Source organism: Scyliorhinus canicula, chromosome 13, assembly GCF_902713615.1.
Source record: "Scyliorhinus canicula chromosome 13, sScyCan1.1, whole genome shotgun sequence".
NCBI classification, from domain to species: Eukaryota; Metazoa; Chordata; class Chondrichthyes; order Carcharhiniformes; family Scyliorhinidae; genus Scyliorhinus; species Scyliorhinus canicula.
Window position 1 is genome coordinate 29,262,470 of NC_052158.1, and position 14,224 is coordinate 29,276,693.

General features: G+C 51.2%; 1 protein-coding gene across 1 annotated transcript in view; it reads right to left on the bottom strand.

Moving 5' to 3' along the window:
- The window catches only part of LOC119976229 (cytochrome P450 2K1-like), a 58,200-nt gene that overhangs the window by 21,663 nt on the left and 22,313 nt on the right, over positions 1 to 14,224 (bottom strand). Inside the window, exons 4-5 of the mRNA XM_038816575.1 lie at positions 7,882 to 8,042; positions 4,126 to 4,299 (exon numbers count right to left, since the gene is read on the bottom strand). Of these exons, the coding sequence (XP_038672503.1) occupies positions 4,126 to 4,299; positions 7,882 to 8,042 (335 nt within the window). The remainder of the gene's footprint in view (positions 1 to 4,125; positions 4,300 to 7,881; positions 8,043 to 14,224) is intronic.

A 14,224-nucleotide genomic window follows, 5' to 3' on the forward strand; every position in this document is an offset into this window, starting at 1 on the left:
GCCTCCCTCAAAGAACAAAGAAAATTACAGCACAGGAACAGGCCCTTCGGCCATCCCAGCCTGCGCCGATCCAGATCCTTTATTTTAACCTGTCTCCTATTTTCCAAGGTCTACTTCTCTCTGTTCCCCGCCCGTTCATATATCTGTCTAGATGCATCTTAAATGATGCTATCGTGCCCGCTCTACCACCTCCGCTGGCAAAGCGTTCCAGGCACCCACCACCCTCTGTCGGTCAACACATGCACTGCCTTCTCCCCATGTTCATAGAATGCCCCCGCCGCCCTGAAAGGAGATCACCTCCCCCCTTACTGCTAATTTAGAGCCTCCCAAACCACTGACTGTGAAACGTCCCCTGTTCAATTAAATCCCACATATTGGGCAGCAGGGTAGCATGGTGGTTAGCATAAATGCTTCACAGCTCCAGGGTCCCAGGTTTGATTCCCGGCTGGGTCACTGTCTGTGTGGAGTCTGCACGTCCTCCCCCTGTGTGCGTGGGTTTCCTCCGGGTGCTCCGGTTTCCTCCCACAGTCCAAAGATGTGCGGGTTAGGTGGATTGGCCATGCTAAATTGCCCGTAGTGTCCTAATAAAAAAAAGTAAGGTTAAGGGGGGGGTTGTTGGGTTACGGGTACAGAGTGGATACGTGGGTTTGAGTAGGGTGATCATGGCTCGGCACAACATTGAGGGCCGAAGGGCCTGTTCTGTGCTGTACTGTTCTAAGTCTAAGTCATATTCTTCGATCACCTTCCCAATCTTATTGAAAAATCTCCGGTTCCCTTACAACCCCATATTCTCCATCCCAGCCTCTGGGAACCCCATTCTCCAGAACCACATCCAAACCCAGTCGCAACTCTCATTTTAATCCATATTTCCACCTTCACGAACGGCTCCGCTACCTCCACCGTCCCAAAGTAGAAGTCCCTCGAGTTATAGGTCGCCCTCAGCTTCACCAGGTAGACCACGCTGAACCTCACACCATTACTGTGGAGTGCCCCTTTCACCCGGCTGCCCGCCTTCCCACCAGCTCCACAGTTGAGTCCTGGTATATACGAATACCAGCTCCCACTGCACCTCGCACATTTGTTTCGCCCAAATCAGGACCTTCTCCTTGACATGGAATTTGTGAAAACAAATTATGACCACCATTGGTGGCTCATTTCTCTTCGGTGACCGATGAGCCCTGTCCAGTTCATACAGGGAGGGTTCTTCCCCCTCCCCCAATAACTCCACCAACATCTTAGTGAAGTCTCAGTTAGCCTTAGGCTCTCCACCGCTTCGGGCAAACCCACAATTCTTAAATTCTGCCGCCTCGACCTGTTCTCCAGGTCCTAACCCTTGGCTCTCAGTCCTTTGTTGGCCTCCACCACCCTCCGCAGCTATCAAGGTGAACTGGTCACTATGTTGTGACAGAGCTTCCTCCACCCCCTTCACCTTCTCTCCTTGCTCCCGTACCTCGACTAATGTCTTCAACACTGCCGCCTTCACCGGGGCCATCGCCTCCTCTGCCCAACGTGCGACTTCCACTTACATGCTGCCACCGGAAGTACCTCCCAATCCACTTATTAATCAAGAGCCTATCTATCTCTATCTTAAAAACACTTGGTGATTTGGACTCCACATATCTCTGCAGCAAAGAGATCCATAGATTTGTCTTAAAGAGCTGAACATCCCAGTCAAAATGAGAGTAGAAATGGCATCCAATGCAGGAAGCACAATAATCCAGGTGTAATTTCACAGTAAGTTTAAAGAAAAAATAATATTTAACCTAAGGTTTGCCATAAAATAAAGTATTTTCAACAACTTTATGATGGGATTTCCATGGTAGCACAGTGGTTAGCACTGCTACCTCACAGCACAATTTCATCTAATTTCATTTTCATTTCATTTAATTTCATTTTCATTTCATTTAATTTCATTTCTAGGGACCTGGGTTCAATTCCAACCTCGGTTGACTGTATGGAGTTTGCACGTTCTCCCCGTGTCTGCGTGTGTTTCCTCTGGGTGCCCTGGTTTCCTTCTACAGTCCAAACATATGCAGGTTAGGTTAGTTGCCCATGATAAAATTGCCCCTGATTGCGCAGGGATGCGTAGCTCAGGTAGGTTTATGGGGATAGGGTGGCGGAGTGGGTCTAGGTTAGGGTTCTCTTTTGGAGGGTCGATGTAGACCCGATGGGCCGCGTGTCATTCTTCTGCACTGTAGAGATTCTAAGGGCTCGATCATAGCCTCGTTGTGCCGGAAAAGCAGCTCGCCACGCGCGTTGTATCTCGAGAGCCGTTGCAAGCCAGGTAGATCCCGGCTTTCAATGGCCACACTGTGCCGGAAACACAGCTCGCTCGTAAAGCATGGCTGTTGAAAGGCGGGAGAACGCGCTCCTGGGATCTACCTGGCTCGCAACGCCTCACGAGATTCAATGCGATCTTGCGACACATTGCAATGTGAATCCCGCCCACAATAGGATCACCCTTTAGCAAAACTGCATGTTCGGGCAAGGCAGTAAGTCTCACTCTAATGTGCAGATTCCTGAGGTACCTGAGGCTTTGGGATTCAACCACTTCACCTGAGAGACCTCAGGTGAGCGCCATTCAACACTGGTCCCCACAAATAGGACCAGGTGCAACTGCATTCGTGGGGGTGTCCCAGGGGATCAGAGGCCCCCAGTTGCTTGCCGTTTGGCAGGGTGGTGCCCTGACACTGCTGGTGCCTCCAGGGTACCCTGGCAATGCCAAGCTGGCAAGCCTGTTGCTGCCAAGATGCCCAGGTGGCACTGCCAGCTGGGAGGGGCACTGCCAAGATGCGCAGGTGGCACTGCCAAAGTGCCATACTATTATGTGCATGTGCAATTGGTCCAGGATTGCTCGGCGTGGGTGTTGAGGGTGGGGGTGCCTCAGGCTGGACTCGAGCTGAACTCCCCACTGTACAAAACTGAGCTGTGTGCGGCGTCGGCCGCGCTCCCCGTTCAGGCCCCTTATTCAATGTGAGTTGTGTTGAATACCCATGTGCTTCTTGGCACTGCGAGTGCTGGGAAACACGCGGCTAAACACGCTTCCTCGGGGACTTTGTTCCCTTTTGGGGGAATCACACCCTACGTCTTTTCAGGGTTTAATTTGCAAGATCAAAACTCGCACAACATCAGTGTTAATCTGCAATTTCACTTTACATTTTTCAGAATATTCAGCAATTAGCACATTGAGGGAGAAAAGAGGATAAAGGTTTTGGTCCCGCCAGCTGTGGGAATCGTCGTAGTTGGGACAGAAAATTTGAATGGGCCAAATTTTAGGAATTTTGGGTCTTAGGTGGGAGTGACCAGAAAATTCCGAATATTAGGGTTGTCTGATATGATTTAATGGGAAATGGTGGCATAATAGTAATGTGACTGGACTTGTATTGCAGAGGCCCAGGCTAATCCTTTTTAGACATCAGTTCAAAACCCAAGACAGCTGGAAGCTGGTGGAATCATTAAATCTGGGATTGAAATCCAGCCTCAGTTATGGCAACTGTGAAGCTTTCTTTGTGTGAAAAGCCCCTCGAGTTTACTGAAGTTCTTTTGGGGAACGGACTCTGCCGTCCTTACCTGGACCGGCCTATATGTGACTCACAGACCCACAGCAACGTGGCTGATGCTTAACTGCCCGTCTGAAATGAAATGGTTGAGCAAGCCAGTCAGGTCAAGGGCAATTAGGAATTGGCAACAAACGCTGGCTTTGTCAGCTACACCTATATCCCATGGAAGAATTAAAAAAAGATACTCAACACAGGTTAAAAGTCTGCAGAGAAGAAGAACCGTAGAATTCCCCAGTACAGAAGGAGGCCATTTGGCCCACCATGTCTGCACCAGCCCTCTGAAAGAGCACCTCAGCCCTGGGCCTCCCTTGCACTCGCCCCGTAACCCCATAACCCCTCATCTGTGTTTGAAACAAACCTGTTGGACTTTAACCTGGTGTTGTAAGACTTCTTACTGTGCTCACCCCAGTCCAACGCCGGCATCTCCACATCATGGCCCTCATCTTGGGGCACTAAGGTGCAATTTAGGATGGCCAATCCGCTTAACCTTCACACCTTTGGACTGTTTCCTGTATTATCGAGAAAACGATTTTGCCGCCACTGCTGGAAATGCGAGTCACTCTACCTGTTGGTATTTCATGATTAATGCTTCACTGAACGACTGGATGCTGTTCTCACTCAAGGTTTCTTTGGCTGCTTTGAAGAAATCATTAAAGATGGCATGCATCTTGTCTCGATTTTCCATGATTTTCCTGTGACCCGGAATCAGGAATCCCAGAAATGGATAAGAATTGTACAGCTGCATTGGAGGAAAGAAAGACAGCAAGTTCAAGTCTTCAGTTAATTAGTGATGGGTTTTACTCATGTTCAATGCACAGAGCTGGTGACTTTCAGTGATGTTAGTTGGGGGCTAACGGAACGGCCGGCCCTTCGGCCCCTCACAACCGAATTTCCTTTCCATCAAAGGCATTTGTAACCTTTGGCAAAATGTATAACGACTGGCCTAACTGATAGCACCTGTTTTACACTGACACCAGCAATCTAACAGGATGTAAAATGGGACCCACCTCCTTTCTATAGAAAAAGCAAAATACTGCAGATGCTGGAAATCGGAAATAAAAACAGATGCTGGAAAAGCTCAGGAGGTCTGGCAGCATCTGTGCTGAGAGAGGGAGTTAATGATTTGAGTCCGTACGACGTCTTTAGAGCTACAGAGAGGAAGAAACCTGATGGATTTTATACTGTATAAGAGGGGGTAGAACGGGTGGAGCAGATTAGAAGGTCACTGATAGGTGGACACTCAGGGTAAATTGCAACAAATATGTGTCGGGCACAGGTCAGAGGAAGTGTGTGGTAGTCACCACTAGTAGTATATTACATGTATTACGGCACTGCCCGTATAGTAGAGGTACATGGGTAAATCCCTGACGGCTGGCTCCGCCCAGTAGGCGGCGTATCAATGTGTGTGCTCGCCGGTGCTGCAGCCATTCTGGTTCCAGCTACAGGAGGGACCACATCTTGCTCAATAAAGCCTCGATTATTCCACTCCTCTCGTCTTTGTGGTAATTGATGGTGCATTAATTTATTGAGCAAGATTTTTTTCAAACGATGGATCTCCGCATCAAGTCCGATCGCCTGCAGCTGAGCCCTCAAGCAGCCAACGCTACGTCTGCCTTTCAGCACTGGCTAGCCTGCTTAGAAAGCTACCTCCGAACACCGACTGAGGAACCCTCGGACTCGCAGAAGCTCCAAGTCCTCCATTCACAGTTTTGGCAGTCCAGCACACCAAACGTTTAGTTCAAGACGCTTTCGTTACGGGCATGAAGTCTGCGTACGTCTGCCAGCGGCTACAGGAAGCGGGTACGCTTGACCATGCAGGAACTAGGCAGCTTGCTAATTTGTTAGAAGTGGCCTCTACGTGGGAAACGTGGGCCCCACCAACTGCCAACTCCAGCTCACCACAAGCCTGCGCCGCGTGGCAGCCAGTCAACTCCGGGGCACCCAAGTGCTATTTTTGTGGGCAAAACAAACACCCCAGGCAGCGCTGCCCGGTGGAGCACGACCTGCAACGGCTGTGGGAAGAAGGAACACTTTGTTTCTGTTTGCCAGGCCCGGTCGGTCGCCGCTGTTTCCAGACCCAGCAGTCCTACACTGCCCATTTGCGACCCAGGGGTGCCGCCATTTTCCCCTCCGCAAGCCACGTGCGGCCCGTGGGTGCCGCCATCTTCACCGCCATTTTGGACGGCGCCTCAGGACCTCTGCTCGTCTGGCCGTTCATCGCCTGCCGCAACCTCCACCACTGCTGACCAGCCCGGGACCTCCCAGCACCTACCGCAGCTCACCTCTATCACCCTGGATCAGTCCCGGCACTGCAACCTTGTGACCACGATGATGACGGTGAAGATCGATGGGCACGAGACGACCTACCTTTTTGACCACAGAGAGCTTCATCCACCCCACTACGGAAGTCCACCTCCGGGGTCTCGCTCTCAACATGGCTGACAGTTCCTGGACCCGTCCTCCTTCGGAAGAATATGCGGACCCATAAGTCAGACACTTTGGTCGAAAAAGTCCACCTCCTACATGCGAATCCGCAGTACACCTATGTGGCACATCCCGACGGGCGCCAGGACACATTCTCCCTCCGGGACCTGGCACCTGCTGGATCCCCACCCACGACCCCCGACCTGACAACCCCCCCCCCCCCCCCCCCCCCGCCGGTTGCCTCATTCACCCCTGCGCCACTCACCCTCCCTCCAGCGAACCTCACTGCTGCCCCGCCCCAGTAGGATCCGTCCTCCCACTGGTTCCACTCAGGGGTGACGAAGATGAGGACAACACGCTCCCGGCGTCGCAGGTGACCAAGTTGGCACCCACATCACCACCAGGACTGAGGTGATCGCAGAGAGGGTCAAGACCCCCGACAGACTTAACTTGTAATGTTTTCCACCACCCTCGCCAGACTCTTTTTTTAACAGGGGGTGAATGTGATAGTCACCACTAGTAGTATATTACATGTATTACGGCACTACCCATATAGTAGAGGTACATGGGTAAATCCTTGCCTGCTGGCTCTGCCCAGTAGGTGGCGTATAAATGTGTGTGCTCGCCTGTGCTGCAGCCATTCTGGTTCCAGCTACAGGAGGCACCACATCTTTCTCAATAAAGCCTCGATTATTCCACTACTCTCGTCTTTGTGGTAATTGATAGTGCATCAAAGTGTTAATGGCAGTGTGAAGGACTAGCGGAGGCACTGACTGGCATAAAAGGTAAGACAGCAAACTGTGTCAATGGGAAGTGAAAGGTCAATGCTCAACGGAATCAAATCTTAAGAATAAGTGACAGATGTTCCAGTGGGGTAGTGGGGGTGCGAGAGAAGGTTGTGTGAGGCCAACATTGTCTTTTGGATCGACAAATGGATCAAAATGGAGGAGAAAAGTCACCATATTGGTACCAGGCAGGGTTAAAATGGAGCAAAATTATTGAAAGGAGAAGGGGGCATGTTTCAGAATCCTCGTACGTTCCATCCATTAACTTAGATAAGAAAGGCACCAGCATTTGAATTGAATTTCTATTGGAGTTTTTCCATGAGGGAGGAATCACAGCTAAAAACTGTTATTATGCAGCAAATCACAATGGTTTTCTGGTTCTCCCTGGCTTAGACTGAAACCCGTGGACAAATATCAGAGTGAAGTCTGGTAAAAGTGACATTGGTCGCAATTTTCTGGACGTTGAGATTCACTTTTCCCGCTGGCAGATCACCCCTGCTCGCAGATTTCCAGGCGGAATGGGAGGGGGTGGGGTGGGCTTCATTGGGAAATCACATTGACAAACAACAGGAAGAGAGAATCCCTTTTCCAGTAAATAGGGCGCCGCCGAAAAACGTGCAGCTGGGGGAATCGGAGAATCCTGCCAACAGTGTTTATACTCGGATTTAATCCACACAAGTGTCTGTCAGTTTGCAACATTTGGACCGGGATTCTCCGACGTCACTGGCGGCCGGCATTCTCTGGTCCTGCTGAGAGTCACATTTGTGGCGGGGCAGCAATGGACAAGATTGGAGAATCCTGGCCGCACACCAACATTTTCTGTTCATTACCGGCGACGGGATCTTCCAATCCTGCTGATGGTGACCACAGCCCCCCCACTCGGGGGACACGTTCCCTACCATAGAATCGATGCGGGACAGACAAAATCTGGCAGACATCGGCAGGACGGGAAGATCCCGCCACTGGCCAATGGTGGACCACCTCTGCTGCCGGAATGTAGGCCAGGGGCTCCGAGCTAGAAAATCCTTCCCTCGGCCTATTACAGTGAGATGAGGAAGTTGTCATGCACTCAAACCTGCAACCTTATCACAGTAACATACAAAGATAATTACATGTATTGGAGCCGTTCCAGCTAGTCTGGTAGCCTCATCCACCAATGTTGTTAAACTGATAAATAACTCATCCTCATAATCAAAGCGTTGTCCAAATATGATGGAACAGATGATATTGCTGACTGCAGATCTCATAATCTGTGCTGTTTCAAATGGCTGACCTGTAATAAATTCAATATAAAATTAAGCCTCACAAGAGCAATAATGCTTCAAGCATGTTTGACTTTAAAAAAATCATAAGACATAAGAACATAAGAACGAGGATCAGGAGTTGGCCATCTGGCCCCTCGAGCCTGCTCCACCATTCAATAAGATCATGGCTGATCTTTTTGTGGACTCAGCTCCACTTCCCCGCCCGCTCACCATAACCTTTTATTGCTTTACTGTTCAAAAATCTACCTACCTTTGCCTTAAAAACATTTAACGAGGTAGCCTCAACTGCTTCACCGGGCAGGAAATTCCACAGATTCACAACCCTTTGGATGAAGAAGTTCCTCCTCAACTCAGTCTTAAATTTGCTCCCCCTTTTTTGAGGCAATGCCCCCTTCGTTCTCATTTCACCCACCAGTGGAAACAACCTCCCTGTTTCTATCCTATCTATTCCCTTCATAATTTTATATATTTCTATAAGACCCCCCTCATTCTTCCAAATTTCAAGACAGGCAAATAGGAAGGTTCCCAATTAGGGCGTTAACCAAACGTGAGAACAAAATTAGGGAGAGCTGAAATGATTCAGAGAGCAGTGATTCGCTGATACTATCTTTCGGCTTTAAAAGCCTGAATATGGAACAAGAAAACACAGGTGGATAAGGGACAGAGCAGTAATGGTAGCCGGAGTAGGCCATTTGCCCTCTCCCCCACCAAACATCACCCCCTGCTTTCCCCCTCAAGCCCCAAAAGCTTATGTCGTGAACCTTTATGTGGCGCCTTACTAAATGGTTTTCGTAAACCTTTAAAAAAATTTTTTATTGTTATATTTTATGTACTTAGAGCACCCAATTCTTTTTCTTCCAACCAAGGGGCAATTTAGTGTGGCCAATCGACCGACCTGCACATCTTTAGGTTGTGGGAGTGACACCCAGGCAGACACTGGGAGAATACGCAAACTCCACACGGACAGTGACCTGGGGCCAGGAATGAAACTTAGACCTCGGTACCGTGATGTAGTAGTGCTAACCACTGTGCCGCCACGCCATCCCGCTTTTGTAAATCTAAGTCCATTACATCTACATGTATCACTTTATCCACCCTGCTTGTTACATTCTAAAAGAGCTCAGGTGCACTATCAACAACTTTCGGAAAAACTAAATAACATTTATAAAAGGACTGTCCCCAGAAATTGAAGGGGGCTTCAACTCCACTGAATTTTCAGGGGCACCGTGAAAAATGCCTGTTTCGGCCACAAAACCAGGAAAGGGCTCATAAGGAGCGAACTATCTATATTTACCTTTTGACATTGAGTTGTAATTTGGCTGAAAATAATCTCCCACTCTCAACTTGTAATTCTGCATGCTCGCGTGTGTGTTGCAAAGGTATATCAATATCTTCACATTTTTACCTGGGTGGCTTTTTTTAGCACAATATAAAACTGATGTTTTTGTGTTAATAACTCAAGAACCCCTACCAGGCTGGTTTCTTTGCAATCAGCATTTAAAGGGCTAAGTGCAGACATGGGGGATATTCCACCCCCTGCCACCATGCTGTGTTTTGTGGCGGAGGAGGTGGCTCGTCATTGGCAAGCAGTGCCCGATCCCACCACTGACTTCAGGAAGCAAAGTACTGTACACACCCCTGTTAGCATCAACGGGGCCGAGGTGGAGATGGTTAACAGTTTCAAATTCCGAGGGGAGTTTCAAATTCCAAGGGGTACACATCTCCAAAAATCTGTCCTGGTCCACCCACGTCGACGCTACCACCAAGAAAGCACAACAGCGCCTCTACTTCCTCTGGAAACTTAGGTAATTCGGCATGCCCACATTAACTCTTGCCAATTTTTACAGATGCACCATAGAAGCATCCTATGTGGCTGCATCACAGCCTGGTATGGCAACTGCTCGGCCCAGGACCGCAAGAAACGTCTGAGAGTCGTGAACATTGCCCAGTCCATCACACGAACCTGCCTCACATCCATTGACTCTATCTATACCTCCCGCTGCCTGGGAAAGCGGGCAGCATGATCAAAGACCCTTCCCACCCGGCTTACTCACTCTTCCAACTTTTTCCATCGGGCAGGAGATACACAAGTCTGAGAACACGCTCGAACAGACTCAAAAACAGCTTCTTCCCCGCTGTTACCAGACTCCTAAACGACCCTCTTATGCACTGACCTCATTAACACTACACCCTGTAATGCACGATCAATAAATCTCGAAGCGAGATTGGAGTACAATTGAAGGCTTTATTGGACTAGATGTTTCCCCGAGCAGCGCAGGTACAGAATGCAGCAGCTAGGGAGACACAGACTCTTATACTCCGCATTACTGGGCAGAACCAGCAGGCAGGCTTCACCAATGATATTGTTGTCTCGGTACCTCCCACACCAATGGTCTTACAGCCTCAACCTGGGTACTGTAATACCCCTAATACCGACTACCCTGTTTAGAAAAGAGCCCGGCGGGGGTAGTGGTCTTGTGTTATACAGTGGTAGAGGTTGAGATTATGGTGGTACCCATCGGTGGTACAGTGTTTTGTCTTGTTACATGCCACAACTATTTACAGTATTTAGTGACATGTACATATCAAAATGAAGCAGTTAGTCGATCGGGGGCCCTGGTCTTCCTCTGTGAATGTCGCAGTTTCGGCGGTGATGCAGGCGCTGGCTCGGGCATCCGTGACTCCGGGAGCGTGACTTTGGCTTCTTCGGTAGCTTCATCACCCCTAGATGGGACCAGTGAAGAACTGATCCACCTGGGAAGGGGGCGGCCATGGAGTGCGCCGGTGGGTTGGAGGGTGGGGTAGGTGGGGGGGTGTGGGTGGGGATCCAGCGGGCGCCAGGTCCCGCAGGGAGACCGTATCCTGTTGGCCGTCGGGGTACGCCACGTAGGCGTACTGAGGGTCAGCGTGAAGGAGGTGGACCCTCTCAACCAATGGGTCCGACTTGTGCGCCCGCACGTGTTTGCGGAGCAGGATGGGCCCAGGAGCTGCCAGCCAGGTTGGAAGCGAGGTCCCGGAGGAGGACTTAGTGGGGAAGACAAGGAGACGTTCATGAGGTGTTTTGTTTGTCGTGGTACACAGCAGTGAGCGGATGGAGTTGAGTGCATCGGGGAGGACCTCCTGCCAGCAGGAGACTGGGAGACGTCTGGACCGTAGGGCCAGTAGGACAGTCTTCCAGACCATTCCATTCTCCCTCTTTTCCTGCCCGTTTCCCCGGGGGTTATAAATGGTCATCCTGCTCGAGGCAATGCCCTTGCTAAGCAGGAATTGATGCAGTTCATCGCTCAAGAAGGAGGACCCCCTATCGCTGTGTATGTAGGCGGGGAAACCGAACAGTGTAAAGATACTGTGGAGGGCTTTTATGATGGTGGCTGCGGTCATGTCGGGGCAGGGGATGGCGAATGGGAACCAGGAGTACTCGTCAATCACATTCAGGAAGTACGTGTTGCAGTAGATGGATGGGAAGGGCCCCTTTAAGTCCATACTGAGGCATTCAAAGGACGGGAAGCTTTTACCAGGTGCGCTTTCTCTGGCCTGTAGAAGTGCGGCGTGCAGATTTGGCAGTTCCTGGTGGCGGTCCTGACCTCCCCGATGGAATAGGGCAGGTTGCGGATCTTGATAAAATGGAAGAATCGAGTGACCCCCGGGTGGAAGAGGTCCTCATGGAGGGCCTGGAGTCGGTCCACTTGTGCGTTGGCACATGTGCCGCGAGATAGGGCATCAGGAGGCTCGTTTAGCTTCCCGGGACGTTACAAGATCTCATAGTTGTAGGTGGAGAGCTCGATCCTCCACCGTAAGGTCTTATCGTTCTTTATCTTGCCCCGCTGTTCATTATCGAACATGAAAGCAACCAACCGTTGGTCAGTGAGGAGCGTGAATCTCCTGCCGGCCAGGTAATGACTCCAGTGCCACACAGCTTCTACTATGGCCTGGGCCTCCTTTTCAATGAAGGAACAACGGATTTCTGAAGCATGGAGGGTGCGTGAGAAGAAGGCCTGCCCGCTTGGTTGAGAGTGGCCACCAGAGCTACGTCGGACGCGTCGCTCTTGACTTGGAATGGAAGGGATTCGTCGATTGCGTGCATCATGGCCTTTGCGATGTCTGCTTTTATGCGGATGAAGGCCTGGCAGGCCTCTGCTGACAGGGGAAAAACCGTGGATTGGATTAGTGGGCAGGCCTTGTCCGCATAATTGAGGATCCACTGGGCATAATATGAAAAAAAATCCCAGGCAGCATTTCAGGGCATTGGAACAGTGGGGGAGGGGAAACTCCACCAGGAGGCGCATGTGTTCGGGATCTGGGCCTATAACTCCATCATGCACTATGTAGCCAAAGATGGCTTGACGGTCGGTGCTGAACACGCATTTGTCCTTGTTGTAGGTGAGATTAAGGATTTTTGTGGTATGGAGGAATTTTCGGAGGTTGGTGTCGTGGTCCTGCTGGTTGTGGCCGCAGATGGTGATATTGTCGAGGTACGGAAACGTGGCCCGCAAACCGTACCGGTCAACCATTCGGTCCATCTTCCGTTGGAAGACCGAGACTCCATTTCTGACACCGAAGTGAACTCTCAGGAAGTGGTAGAGCCGTCCAACTGCTTCGAATGCAGTGTATTTGCGGTCGCCCGGGCGGATGGGGAGCTGGTGGTAAGCGGATTTGAGGTCACCGTGGAAAAGACCTTGTATTGTGCAATCTGATTGGCCAAATCAGATATGCGGGGGAGAGGGTAAGAGTCGAGCTGCTTATACCTGTTGATGGTCTGACTATAAGCGATGACCATCCTGTGCTTCCCTCCGGTCTTTACAACCACTACTTGAGCTCTCCAGGGGCTGTTGCTAGCCTCGATAATACCTTCTTTCAGTTGCCGCTGGACTTCTGATCTAATGAAGGTCCAGTCCTGGGAACTGTACCGTCTGCTCCTGGTGGCGACGGGTTTGCAATCTGGGGTGAGGTTCGCAAAAAGGGAAGGCGGGTCGACCTTGAGGGTCGCAAGGCTGCAGACAGTGAGAGGGGGTATAGGGCTGCAGAATTTAAAGGTTAAGCTCTGGAGGTTGCATTGGAAGTCTAACCCGAGGAACGTGGCAGCGCAGAGGTGAGGAAGGACATAGAGTCGGAAATTTATTAATTCCCTTCCCTGGACCGTGAGGTTAGCTCCGCAGAACCCCTTGATCTCTACAGAATGAGACCCGGAGGCCAGGTAGATTCTTTGGTTAACTGGGTGGATGGGAAGAGAACAGCGCCTTACCGTGTTGGGGTGTATGAAGCTTTCTGTGCTCCCGGAGTCGATCAGGCAGGATGTTTTGTGTCCATTGATGAGCACGGTCGTCGTCGCGGTCGAGAGCGTTCGGGGCCGAGACTGGTCCAGGGACACTAAGGCGAATCATGGTAAAAGTTGAAGATTTTCCTCGGGCGGTGTGTGGTCATCTGAATCGGGGTCCTGAGAGTCTAGCCAAGATGGCGGCGCCCACGGGTCGCACATGGCTGGGGGTGTCCAAGATGGCGGCGCCCACACGCCCCACGTGGTCCCTGGGGAACAAGATGGCGGCACCCGGGGCCCACATGTGGCTCGGAAAAATGAAGATGGCGGTGCCCCCTGCCCGCACGTGGCCTGTGGAGAGAGTTGTGGTGGCGGCCGCGGTTCTCCTCCGGAAACGGCGGCGACCGCCCGGGCCTGGCATACCGTCACAAAATGGCCCTTTTTGCCGAACCCTTTGCAGGTGGAGGAGCGGGCTGGGCAGCGCTACCGAGGGTGCTTGGCTTGCCCACAGAAATAACAGTGGGGCCCCCCGGGGTTGCCTGGTAGCCACGCGGCACAAGCTTGTGGGGGGATGGGTGATGCATCAGGGTCAGCAGCGGACGGATTCCATGCTGCCCAAGGGGCTGCCCTGCAGTCGGGTATGTACGCATGGGCGGCCATATCCAGGGAGGTAGCAAGGCCCCGTGCCTCCTTGAGGCCTAGTGTCTCTTTCTCTAGCAGCCGCTGACGGATTTGGGAGGACAGCATACCTCCAACGAATGCGTCCCGGATTAAAAGTTCTGTGGGGTTACTGGCTGAAACTTGCGGGCAGTTCCTACCTAGTATCAAAAGCGCACGGTAGAATTCATCCAGCGATTCCCCCGGGATTTGTCACCTTGTCGCTAGCAGATGTCAGGCGTAAACCTGATTTACTGGGCGAATGTCGTGTCCTTTTAA